Source organism: Lagopus leucura, unplaced genomic scaffold (assembly GCF_019238085.1).
Source record: "Lagopus leucura isolate 7727_CA_CO unplaced genomic scaffold, USGS_WTPT01 Super-Scaffold_100002, whole genome shotgun sequence".
NCBI classification, from domain to species: Eukaryota; Metazoa; Chordata; class Aves; order Galliformes; family Phasianidae; genus Lagopus; species Lagopus leucura.
The window spans coordinates 7,031,476-7,044,003 of NW_024962263.1; the positions used below are offsets into that span (position 1 = coordinate 7,031,476).

At 43.6% G+C, this 12,528-nt stretch overlaps 1 protein-coding gene across 2 annotated transcripts; it reads left to right on the forward strand.

Moving 5' to 3' along the window:
• The first annotated feature begins 1,828 nt into the window (after positions 1–1,828).
• Positions 1,829–6,991, forward strand: LOC122179434. 2 transcript variants are annotated; one of them, XM_042870303.1, is made up of 4 exons: positions 1,831–2,548; positions 4,062–4,163; positions 6,190–6,277; positions 6,476–6,991. In XM_042870303.1, the coding sequence occupies exons 1-4, from the start codon at positions 1,993–1,995 to the stop codon at positions 6,531–6,533; spliced, it is 804 nt and encodes a 267-aa protein (XP_042726237.1). In that variant the 5' UTR covers positions 1,831–1,992; the 3' UTR covers positions 6,534–6,991. The 2 variants fall into 2 exon arrangements, with proteins under 2 accessions (XP_042726238.1, XP_042726237.1); XM_042870304.1 differs by lacking the exons at positions 6,190–6,277; positions 6,476–6,991 and adding an exon at positions 4,485–4,675 and having other exon boundaries at positions 1,829–2,548.
• The last annotated feature ends 5,537 nt before the right edge of the window (positions 6,992–12,528 follow it).

Here is a 12,528-nt window from a genome sequence, read left to right on the forward strand (position 1 = left end):
TTTAAGAAGGAATATATTCAAATTACTTACAATATTATCACTTTTCATTCATACATTCACAAAAAACTGCTTTTTAGTTCTTAACCCAGAGTTATTCAGAGATTTTGTGAACAGAATATTTGGTTTTTTACTCTATGCGTTTAATTTTTTCTTTAAGTCCCCCTATGAGCACCCTATATAAGGTCTAGGTCCCCCCTTTTTATGGGAGTTTCCTGACTCAATGAAACACTTTAAGAGTGTTTATTAAAAGTTTACATTGTATACTTTCAAGAACTTCCAAAATTCCAGTGTGAATGAAATACAGATAGATTGGCTTTGGGGGTTCACATGATTGAAATCCTTTGTTCAGAATACAGCATGTATGTTTAAATGGAAGAGTTAATAGGGTTGTACTGTCTCTTCTCCATACCATATTTTTTCATGTCCTTGATCTGAATCATGGTGTTTAAAAAAAAAATATCTAACATTTGAAACATTTGTCACCTTGATAAAATGTCAGCCATCTGTTTTGCACTCAAACAGAAAGTGCATTCTCAGCATTCTCAGTCAGCAAGAACAGAATTTTGTCCTAAGTCTTATTTCAGTTACACAGTGGGAAAAACAAAGTGTAGTATTTGACCTTGTCCACCTCAAAGTTCTCTTTGTTCTTTTAAATGAAGGGATTCTAATGTTTTGTTTTCCTATACTATAGTCATTATTTATTCTGTTTTCATAAGGTAACTGGAATTAGGCTTTATCCTTACTCAGTTTAATAACAATATGCTCTTCCATATCAGTGTCACCAGAGAAAAGGTACAGGGAAAAAAACAGGAAGAAGAGTGAGCCCAATCTGGAACCAGAAATGCAGCCTCCTGCCTTAGGCTTGTAAAATAAGGTACAACTCCAGCCTGGCTCTGAGAATGCTCAGATATTGAAACAGAGCATCTGAGCTGTTATGAGATTGCTCATGTGCCAATAGCAATCTTCTCTTGAAGGCAGATGTCTGTTTCTCCTTTGCAACTGTTCCCTTTATTTAGATGAGTTATGAGAACACCACGTCTGAATAGGCAGTGTACTCCGTTTAAATGAGCCCAGCAATAAAGGGTTGTTTTTAACTTCAATAGGCTCCTACAGCTAACGTAGAACTTACATTTTCCTCTCATTGAAGTTTATACTTCATGAAGTACAAGAGATTTAAAATTTTTTGTCTTATGTCTGTGCTTAGCAAAATGGCTGTCACTAGTAGAGCAATTTCCACTGAAATTTCAAATACATGAGCCCATGGCCATGAGCATCATTGCTATTGAAGCCAGGTGTCACGAGCACCAGCAAAAACCCAGTCTGCACATCATTTTAAGAATGAAAAAGCAAAAATTCCATGGATCTTTGGTTTGGAGCTTTAGGCTTACGAATCAAATTGCACATTTGTAAAAATCCAAACTCCCTTGGTACTAACATATCATCTCATCAGATTCAGAACAATTTGTGAACAGGAGACTGAGAAATCCAGTGCAAACAGCTTCTAAGATGAAATGCAGAAAGTCTTGGAAGCAAAACTTGTTTCATATACCTTGAGTGCATGCTTGGCCACCAACCAGTGCTTGGCAGCGCTGCAGTTTGTTCTCTGGTGCACGCTGTCCCTTTCAGAATGTTTTCCATTCTGGTTTTCAGAGAACTAGCTAGAACAACAGAAGGCAGCAGCAGAGAAAAAGAATCACAGAATGGGTAAGGTTGGAAAAGACAACTGAGATCATTAAGTCCAACTGCCAACCCATCCCCACCATGCCCAGTAACCACGTCCTTCAGTGCCACATCCACACAACTCTTGACCACCTCAGCCCATTCCAGTGCCTCACCACTCAGAGGAGAAGAAATCTTTCCTGACACCCAACCTGAACCTGCCTTGGTGCAACTTGAGGCCGTTCCCTCTCGCCCTATCGGTGTCACCTGGGAGAGGCCGACCCAAAGAGGTACCAGAAATGAAAAAGCTCATCCTGCCTTACGAACAGCGAGATGGGTGGCAGTGGTAAAACGCCACAAGAACTTCGAAGCAAACCAGAAGCCGCAGCCTGGGGGCCTCCTCAGCACCCCAGGCGCTTTACTCGCAACTCTAGCCGAATGAGAAGACACCCATTCCCACCCATCAGCACGGGCGGGCTCTTTTGTCGCTTCTCCCTCGAATCGGACGGAACGGGGCGTCTCCGCGCTGCGACTCCCTTCCGCCTCCCCTTCCGCAAGGCGCCCCGCTCCGCCCCGCTGCAGGCCGGTAGGTGGGCACCGCCGGGTTCCGCTCCTGCCTACGGCCAGCCCTATAGCCAGCCCCATAGCCGGCCCCACGGCTGCTTTCCCAGCTCATCCTGCGTGTCACTTCTTGGCTTGGGGTTCGGGCAGGTCCTCCCGCGGCAAACAAATATCCTTGTTATTATCTGCCTCCCTCCCCAACCGCGTTTAGAACGACTCCCCCTCCCCCCGGTTTATTTTCCGGTTTTCAGCATGGCCGTGGATTGGATCGGGTTCGGCTACGCCGCTCTGGTGACATCGGGAGGGCTCATTGGCTACGCTAAAGCAGGTACGGTGCTGGAAGCGCCTTCCGACCCTCTTCCCTGCTTGTTCCGACAGCCCCCCACCTCGCGGTCCCGAGGGGGAGAAGCGAGAGGCTGTGCCGGGCGCTGATAGCGGGGCTCGGGGTGCGGTGCCATAGGAAGAGCTGCTGCTGGGCCCGATAAGCCGCAGTCCGCCTCCTGCGGAGCGCCGATAGCCCGGTTCGGCGTTGGGCGGTGCGGCTGCACTGGCGTGGATCGCTTCAGAAATGCTCTTCTGTTGTTAAGCTCGGTCCTTTCCCGGACTCCCCGTCACGTGCTGAGTTGCCACCCTGTTGCTTTCGCTTTCCCACTTTGCCCTACTCTGGGCATAGGTGTGGATTCATCTCTCCTGAAATTTTCTATTTGGAAAGTGCTTTTACATAATATTTGCAATACGAAGGTGTATGAGTTCATTATGGAAGACACCAGGAAGCATCCCAGTAGATACAACTACACAGGTGTTCGTGCCCACTCCAGCCTGCTTTCTGCTGGCTTGCTTTTTCCTTTGGGCTGCAAGTGGAGTTCAGAGCAGGAGAGACAACAGAATGATAGAATTGCTCAGGTTGGAAAAGACCTTAGAGATCCTTGAGTCCAACCACAACCTATCCATACTATCCTAACAACCCTCTGCTAAATCACCTCCCTGAGCACCACATCCAAATGGTTTTTAAACACACCCAGGAATGGTGACTCAAGCACCTCCCTGGGGAGCCTCTTCCAGTGCTTAACAGCCCTTGCTGTAAAGAAGTGTTTCCTGACACCCAACCTAAACTTCCCCTGGCGCAAATACTGAGAACTTCAGTAACTAATTTCTTCAGCATTACTCTGAGGCCATGATGGTGTGGGAGACGTCTGACTGGGCAGGGAGGACGTGGCTGTGGGAATTCAGATCATGAACAGTAAGTCCTGAATTCTCCATTTGCCTGACTGAAAGCATTCACCCCCCAGTGGTCTTGTCACTTCACTGCTCAATGAACAAATTACCTGTGTTGTGTAGTTCAGGATTATCACTTGTGCTGAGAACTTGATCCCTTGATCGAGGTGAGCCCAGGGTGTTTGACTCCTTTCTACTTTGGAAACTTCTTGTTTGTGTAAATCCCTCCCACCTCGTTCAGTTCTCACCACTTTTTTCTGATCTTAAACATGCACTGCTTTTCAAGAAATTCTGGAATCGTTGCACTGAAACAAAGTACTTTTGTCTGCAAAAAGAAAACATCAGTTCTTTCACTTTTCTCATTGGTCTTTCTGCCATAAATACATTCATGACTTAAGGATTTAAATACTGATGCTGTTCGTATCACGTGCAAGAGTATCTGATATGATTCTTGGTTCAGGTCAGCATGGCCTTAAAATCTTATAAGACACCCCCCTTCCCCTCCCTCATTTCTCTGTTTCACAACAATGAATGTCCACGTTTTTTGTTATTTATAGTGTTTTACAAAACAAGTAATGAGTTTGTTCTTGAGCTTCCAATAAATGTGTTGTCTTTTCTTGATTCAGGCAGTGTTCCATCGCTGGCTGCTGGGCTGCTCTTTGGAAGTCTGGCTGGACTGGGTGCCTATCAGCTCTCCCAGAATCCAAGCAATGTTTGGATTTCTCTGAGTAAGTCTTTTAGCATTTTATTTACAAAGGAGTAGATTTACCCTAAAACATCTGGATACTAAAGATGAACACCTACAGGTTTTTGCTGAGGAACTAAACTGATAGTACTATAAATTTAGTTTAAAACAGAACTTTAAACTTACGTTCAGTGAAAATCTCTAATAGCGGCCAATCTGCACTGTTCTCTCTGGAACACGAGCTGTCTGCACTGCTTAGATTTTAGGCTGCTACATCTCAGATGCTTGTGGGAGTGCACTGTTGGTGTAATTCTCTTGCCAGTTTTTGTGTTAGCTGTATTTTCTCTCCGTTCCTGATCTGCAGAAGACACTGTTCCCACAGCATGTGACTGTTCTCTGGTGCTAGCCATGGTGCAGTTCCCCTGGACTGGCTGAACTGGTGATGCCACCATGCACCTGTCTGACACTGGGGTATTTGGAAGATCACAGTGAAAGGAAAATTCTAGTAAATTGATGTATAACCTCTGCGCGTCCTCTTTTTGCCTGGATCCAATGTTCAGCAGCCAGCATGAGTCTGGAGCTACAGGAGGAGAGATTTCCCTGCAGGCTGCCTGTGCCCCCAGCAGGTTATTTTCTTATTGCTGAAAATAGCAGAGATTGTAATTGGCTTATTTTTATGTTTGACGGATGTGTGCACGGTTCTGGAGGTTTAACAGAAGCAAGGTTCAGGAGTTCTACTTCTTCTTCTCCTTCTCAGAACTGGGGCTCCCCTTTGAGAAGCCAACAAGCCGAGGATCACTGCTTACTTCATGCTTAAAGGGGTGCCACTGACAGAGCATTCATTTGCTGAGGCTGTGCCATAGCACCTCACTCTTTTTCATACATATGAAAGTTGGAAGTGAAAGGAGAGGGCTCAGCATTTCTCTGTTTTAGCGTTGTCTGCAGTGCAGCTCACTTCCATTTCCCCAGCTACTAGACAGGTCAGAGGCTGTGCACAGTCACGCCTCATCGAGTGGCATCAGCTGTGAGCACAGCCAGATGAACTGGACTGAGACCAAGTATTTTCCCAAATGTCAGTGACAGTCAGATACTTTTTTGATAGTTCAGTAACACACAGAGGCTTTTTTATTCTCCCTTTCACGCTTTGAGGTTTTTGGAGAAGCTATGTTTTGGACGAAAATGCATTTCGTTTGGTGTGCACATTCTGAATACTGGCTATTGATCAGAGCTGGAGGCATTTGAATATTGAAATACTTTTCTTCTTGTTGGATTGTGGTCCCAATCTTTTACGTGTGTAATTAAACAAGACTGTTAGATGTCAGTGACAATTTTTAGAGTAGCGTTAGGGAGGAAGAATGCCATGACTAGGGCTGAAATGAGCGGGGCTTTGCCAGCCCAGCTATCACACAGAAGCAGTGCAACCAGATAACATGTTGTTCCAAGCGCATTGTTACATGCAGCTGTTACCCCTGGATAGCAGCTCCATGCTAAGCATTTCATCGGCACCATTTCCATGTAGTTTTCTTTGGAATTTCTTCAAGATCCGGTGTTCTAGAGATTGCCCTTTCTATTTTACTATCTGGGTGAAACTCCGTCACTTTTCTCAGTGTCAGGTGGTCAGGGTGGATAGCTATCTCTGACCTTAGCAGTAGGTGAAGCGGGGCTGTAAAGGGTTGGTAACAGATAAGAAAATGCTATCTCCCTCTTACAAGAAGTGGGGAAATTACATGTGCAGGCTTAGCGTTTTGCTGGGAAAGAGTCGAGTTCCAGGGTAACATGCTGTAGGTTATTTCCAGTCTCTAAAGAAGCTCACTTTGACAAACAAACTTGCAGTGTGTGTGCAGAAGCACAGGGTGCAGCATCTGCCAGAAGCTGGTTTAGAATATGCGCTCTTCATGCACTGAGGCACTCCAAAATTTGCAGTTTATTTTCCTTTTTTTTAAGGTCCATCATGTGAAATAACCCTTTCCACTTTTCACTTGGTTTTTACTTATTTCTGTTCTGAACTGCAGCATCTCTCTTACACGTGTACATCTCCTCTGACCGAACTCTTTAATCTTTCATTTCAGTTACATCTGGAACACTGACTGCCGTAATGGGAACAAGGTTTTACAACTCTGGAAAGTTCATGCCTGCAGGGCTGATTGCTGGTGTCAGGTACAACACACTGTACTGTTTTGGTTTTGTTGGGGCTTTTTTACTTCCTTAATTCAACCGAGATGGAGTAAATCTTATTTTCTGCATCTTTTTTGTTTCTCTGCACCTGTTACATGAGAAATATTTGAAAATGAGTTGCTAAGTTATAACTTGTTGTTTCATTCTGTGAATTTGCTGGGTCTTTTTCACCTTATACAGTTTGCTGATGGTTGGAAGATTAGCACTGAAGATGGTGGAGAAGCCCCATGAAAAGTAATTGCTCATTTTACTGCTTATCATCTGCATGAAAAAACCTGATAATGACACTGTGAACACAGAAGCAAGAAAATGAGGATGGATAGTTACATATGAAGTGCCATTTATTTCAAGAATCTGGTAGAGCTCTTACTGTGCAGTGAGAATTTGGTCCTGGTTGTTTTTTTGAAACACATTTCAATGTATTTTGATACTTTTGATTTTTATATCCCAAAATATACTGATGACATATATGAAGTAGAGTGGATCTGTAATTAGGCAAGCAACCATGCAGTGTCACCAGAAACAACTGGCTGAATACAGCACTGTATCTCATAACTTTTATACCAAGTACTACAGTATGCTTTACCTGATGTATTCTGAGTTGATATATCATGTCTGTGTAACACCAAACAAATCTTTTTATTGTGAAATGATGCTGAAATGTTGCTTTTCTACAAGTAAAACCTGTTACAAACATTCATATGTTTTTGTGATCCTTTCTGTGTGTATGGGGTATATTTTATTTTTACCTTCTTGTCCTTACCTCAGTCTCTGTAGTGAACCCCTCTATGAGTGTTGTCTTCTGATGGTATTCAAAAATCACTTTTTAAGTGGAAGAGCAGAAGATTAAGCTAGGGGCCTTTGTTAACACACTATCTTTTATTGATCTACAGCCATTGATGTGCTGAGTACTTCCACATTGTAACTCATAATCTAAAGTGATATTTTGTGTAGTGACTACTTGAGACTTGACTTAGGGACCTCTGTGCCATGAAGGATACCAAACTTTGTCAACAGCATGACATACAGAGGATATACAACTTAAACGTTACGCAACTGCGTCTCATTCTGTAGTGCTGAAAGGAGTATATAACAATTCTCTGGGGAAGTACAGCAAGCTGATTTTAAACTGCTTAATTACACTCTTTCTTTGGCCACTGCCCAAGATGTATTTCTTGTTCTGAACATTTCATTGAACAGTGTTGAGCCTGAGTGACAATTGCAATGTTTTGCATCAATGGAAACCCACATGTAGTAGATTGAGCGTTGTTACAGTAGAAAGTAAGAATGAAGGTGGATCTGTAGATGCTGGGCCAATCGTGCAGTGTTTTATTAATTCTCTTAACAAAAGTTATCAAATTAATTCCAGGTTTTCAAACATATTTCACACTGTGACCTCCCTTGTTTCTGGGCACTTAACCCATAAATAACCCAATCTGCAGGGAGCAATGCTGAAAGCATGTAAAATTATGTCCGAATTCTAGTCTCAGTTAAATCACAGTTCTCTTTTGACTGTGCTGTAAGTAAAACCTAATGGCATTTTTGTAATGGCCCTAGAATATTTTTAATCCACTGTATGAAACTGAATTGAAAATTCCATCCCTGCTATGAAATTTTCTTTAGCCATTCAAGAATAAAATACATTAATACTCTTAAAAGCTGAGTATTTAGGCAGTTCTACACATTCCACTTCCTATTTAATTGTGTAGGTTTTGGTTTTGGTGTTGTATTTTTATTCCACCGAGGGTGGGATCTATATAAACTGAGATTATTCCTTTCGCATTGAGTTCATCCTGAGACCATGCCGTGGCTTCAGAGAAGTTCCATGCTGTTGCTCAGGTTGTTTCTGAATGTAACATTTTTAAGGAGTGATTTAACTTATTAAAATTTAATTATTTGCAGGAAATGAATTGTTAAAATAATTAAAGTTATGTTAAAATAATTAAGCTATGGCTAGCCTTTTCAAAGCAGACTCTGAAATTAGAAAGAAGTTAAATATTGCCAATAGTGGATAGCATGAAAAAAGCATGGAAAGAGTGCTGCTTTTTTAGACCTGGAAAAGGAAAACTACATAGACTGAGTTATCAGACTTAAACAAATCAGAGTTTAGTTGTGCCTCCAGAACTCAATGAATACATCATAGTAATGAAGGAAAAGAGAATTTAGGTAGGCAAATCTTTATTCTGCAGACTGAAAGCCCAATGGGCTGGTGTCCCATTGAGGGATCTCTTCTGGCTGAGGTGAGTTGCTCACACCTGAGCAGTGCCAGGCATGGATGTGCTGGGAATGTTACAAACCACACAGCTGGCTGGAATGGAGGTTGTGTGGGGGTCAAAATCTTCAGTGTCTCAACTGTGCTTTACTCTTTACTTATATAGGATAGAGACCTGGAATACAGTAGTGAAGTACTGAGTTCAATGGCAGCATTGAGTTGAGGGGAGCAAGAAGTCCTTTTACTCACCTATCAGTGGATGTCACACCCTAAACTGTTCTTTCAATTCATATGACTTTCATGGCTAGCAAAATCCCTTTCATTTAGTACAAACACATAATGTAGTTTAGGAACACAGGTAAGGTTATGCTGGTAGAACACGTGCCAGTCTTTCAGTGTAGCAAAGGAGAATGAGAGGATGGGAATGTTTCGAGTGAAATGGTTTAGAGGGGAAGTAGTCATGGCCCATTCTACTTTATCCCTCGTTCTAAGAATATAGTCAATGACTGTTTGTAATGCAAAGCATATCCTCTAGCTCTCCTTCTGCTGCAGGCTTTGGAAATGCTATTTGCCACGTCCCAGTTCTGTCAGTCACTGTGCTGGAGCTGCTGGCACTCTGTCATCCCTGGCTGAGGGGCAGTCTGTGCTGAAACTAATATGGCCTGAAGTATTCGGCAATTATCATTGCTGTGGTGGTAAAATTCCTAGCGTCTTGGCAATGCATTCATGCTTTCTGACTGAACAATTCAATCACCTGGAAAAATGAGAGGGGAAAAAAAGGTCAAGAGAACCTCCAGGCAGTGACAGCAGCAGGAGGAAAGTCTTTGTTCCCCCAGAATCCCTACAAGAAAAAAATGGCAAAGCTCTGCATCAATAGTGGCACAGAGACATCCTGATACTTCTCCTCTCCTGCTTCCTTGAAGTGCCACAATGGAGCAGATCGAAGTGCTCAGGCTTTTGTGCTGTATCCCCAGCTCAGTTCACAGGTGACTTTGGATGGTTTTTGTATTCCTGTGCCTTTCTTCTCAGCATGTGAATTGGAGACAGTGTTTTCTCTCTCCTCTCCTGCACACTGTTTTCTACATCCCTGATGGTAACAGCGCATGGCATTTCACGTTCCCTGCCCCAGGAGCAAGGAGCAGTAAGTTTGATGCCTGCTTATTGCTAGTAACTAACACAGCCTGTCCTTCTTTTAATTTGATCCTCTTTTAAAAAATAGCAAGAAAAAATACAGTAGAGTTATTTTCCTTCTATCATTACCTTAAATGTTAGCATTTCATAGAATCATAGAATATTCTGAGTTGGAAGAGATCAAGCCCAACTCCTTGCATAGTACATTAAAATCCCTTCCTGTAAGTACTATAAGTAGAGTTGAGTTTTAGTATTAATACTTAACATATTTCATTTTCAAAGATGAAGCAAGGATTCCAGATTTTGGGAGTGAGATTAGGAGGAGGATGGTTCCTTCTGCGAGCCCAGTGACACAGAAGGGAACAGTGCTTGCTGAAAGCACCACTTCCCCATTGCCTCAGTACGTGGAGATTCTTCCATTCTTTTCCCAGTGTCCGGGAGAGCTCTGTGCTGGTCCCTCCCTATCTCTCCAAGCAGCCTGCTGGCAGGAACAGCCCCCTGCTTCAGGGGCACTGAGGTATGAACAGCGCTATGACGTGCTGAGCAAAATCCAAAAGCAAGCAGCGTGTTCCCTGCGCTCCTCTGTGATCTGGTCTTGCAAATTCGTGCTGATTTTTTTGTTTCTTTCGTCGGTTCCGTGGGTTTCGTTTTTTTCTTTGTTATTATTATTCATTTTTAGTTCGGTTAGGGTTCGGTTTTTCGTTTATGCGCGCTGGGGGGCCGGCAGAGGGCGGCAGTGCCCATCCGACGTTCTGCTGGGCGAGGGGCAGGCCGGGATGAGCAGCCCTGAACCGAGCTCCCCTGCCTCTAAAACGGGGTTCCCCCCTCAGCTGTCAGATTTGGATTGCCAAGGCCTCGCTCAGGCCAATCCGAAAGCTCGGCCGCTTCTCCATCGTGACTACGGGGCCCACCAGGAGTGTTACAGCATCCCGCCAGTGCTGCTAAGGAGTGCAGAGCCGCACAAAGAACAAATAAAGGCCCCCATCCTCTCCTCCTGTGCCCTCGGAAGGAAATCACTTCCCAAGTGTATCTGAAGCCCAGCTTCTCCCACACGCACTTTTGCATCAAGAAACAAAATCTGCAGGTTCAGCCAGCCTGAGGAGTTTAGCACTGCAAATCTCCTTTTTCGAGCACTTATAGGGATTTTTCTCTCTTAAATAGACAAACATTACAGCTTTACAGTATGTAACCAGGGAGAGGATGCTGGATATGTTTCTCTGAAGGTCACACGCTTGCAGCACTGCTGTGGCCATAGGAAATGGCAGCATCTGCTGCTACCTGCAGGCATCCCATAGGTAGGAGAGTCATTGGATGCACTGAAATTCCCCCTGCTGCTCTGCTCCCCAATAAACCCATCCAGAGCTTCCTCCCGGGATGGGCCAGGTGTGTTCCATCAGCATGCGGCACCACTGCCAGCAGGGGAAGGAAACACACAACAGCAGGAGAGAAAATGGATGGAAAGCAGCAGGATTAGAGTAAATGCTTTTGAATTCTGGATGGACATTTCCTTTTGTGGAGGTTCTCATTAGTCTGTGGGATTATGAAGAGACCTGAAATACTCCAAGGTAAGACTGGTCCACTTACCTAAGAAAGAAAGCCTATACTGGGAGGTAAGGGAAATATTTTGTGATGGGTGCAAGAACCCAAGGGCCATGACAGAGGGCACAGTGGCAACCCTAAAATCCTCTAAATGTATCATAACCCATCATCTGTGAATATGATCTTCCACGTTCTCCAGCTACTTACACATCCCCAGTGTTTAGCAGTGCATCAGTCACTCCGCCTTAGGAGCCAGCAAATATTCCCTATAGTGGATGGTAAAAGGCTACAGGCTTTTCTGAGGCAGAGAAGGCAGCAGCCTGCAATTATTCATTTTTTGATTAGCTGTTAGCTTGGGAGTGCTGGGAGCTGTGCATTACAAGAAGACAGAAAACAGCCATAGACTGTGTTAGATATGTTTGAGTCACAGAATGAAACCCACAGGACTCCCTGTGGGATCTAAGCTTATCGCAGAAGTGCTCCTCACAGATGAGTGTGACACCCACTGTTGTCACCTACAGACACTCAGAATTCCTTAGATAGCATTCTCTGTAAGGACAGAGCAACAGATCTGCTAAAAGAAGATGTTACAAACACTCAGATCCTTCCTTGTCAGCCTTAAACAGGGTGCGATGTGTGTATTAGCAATACAGCAGGAAGAAGGAGAGTTAGATATTTAAATGGCCGTGTTAAGTCACGTCTTATTAGTGCTATTTATTTATTTTTTCTTTCTTTCCTTTTTTTTTTTCTTTCCACAGGAGCAGTAAGTGCAGACAGACAAAGAAGAGATTTGGAGGAAGAAGGGTGAGGGAGGTCAGCCTCCTATTAATTGCATCTCGTTTAGCTGGGTTACTGCAGCTGACCTCATTCCAATCTTTAATTGCCATCTTGGTTTAAAACCCGGGATGATAACACTGTGAAAGCTCTGGGCCTGCTTTGAGTTCCACTGCATTCATCATCCTTTTTTTCTTTATCAAACATGCATCAGAAATTGAGGAGAGGGTTTTTCACTTTGTTTCCATTGACCATAAGGGGAAATAAGTTTGTGCAGCATCTCTGGGAGGAAGAGAAAGAAATGAACGCCAGATGATTACACTTAAAAAAAAAAAAGGGAAGAGTGGACTATCTGGAGTGATGTGAAGATTTTGCCCTGAATGAAGGTTTCTGAGAAGGTTCTTCACTTATCTGTGCTGTCCTGTGTTAGCTGCCCCCTCCAAGCACCTGTCCTCCCGTCCTGAGATTTTCTGCAGGGAGATCTGTTAATGAGATGAGTTTTGAGGACTATGATTGGAGTAAAATCTATTTGCAGATCTTGCCAAAAAAATTCTCAGCAGAAAACATAAGGAGAAGG

Bases quoted from the DNA above. Each gene is read 5' to 3' on its own strand.
- LOC122179434 (XM_042870303.1), top strand. From the start codon at position 1,993: ATGGGTGGCAGTGGTAAAACGCCACAAGAACTTCGAAGCAAACCAGAA. The intron at 4,164-6,189 runs GTAAGTCTTTTA...CTTTCATTTCAG, and splicing joins CAATGTTTGGATTTCTCTGA to TTACATCTGGAACACTGACT. The intron at 6,278-6,475 runs GTACAACACACT...CACCTTATACAG, and splicing joins GGGCTGATTGCTGGTGTCAG to TTTGCTGATGGTTGGAAGAT.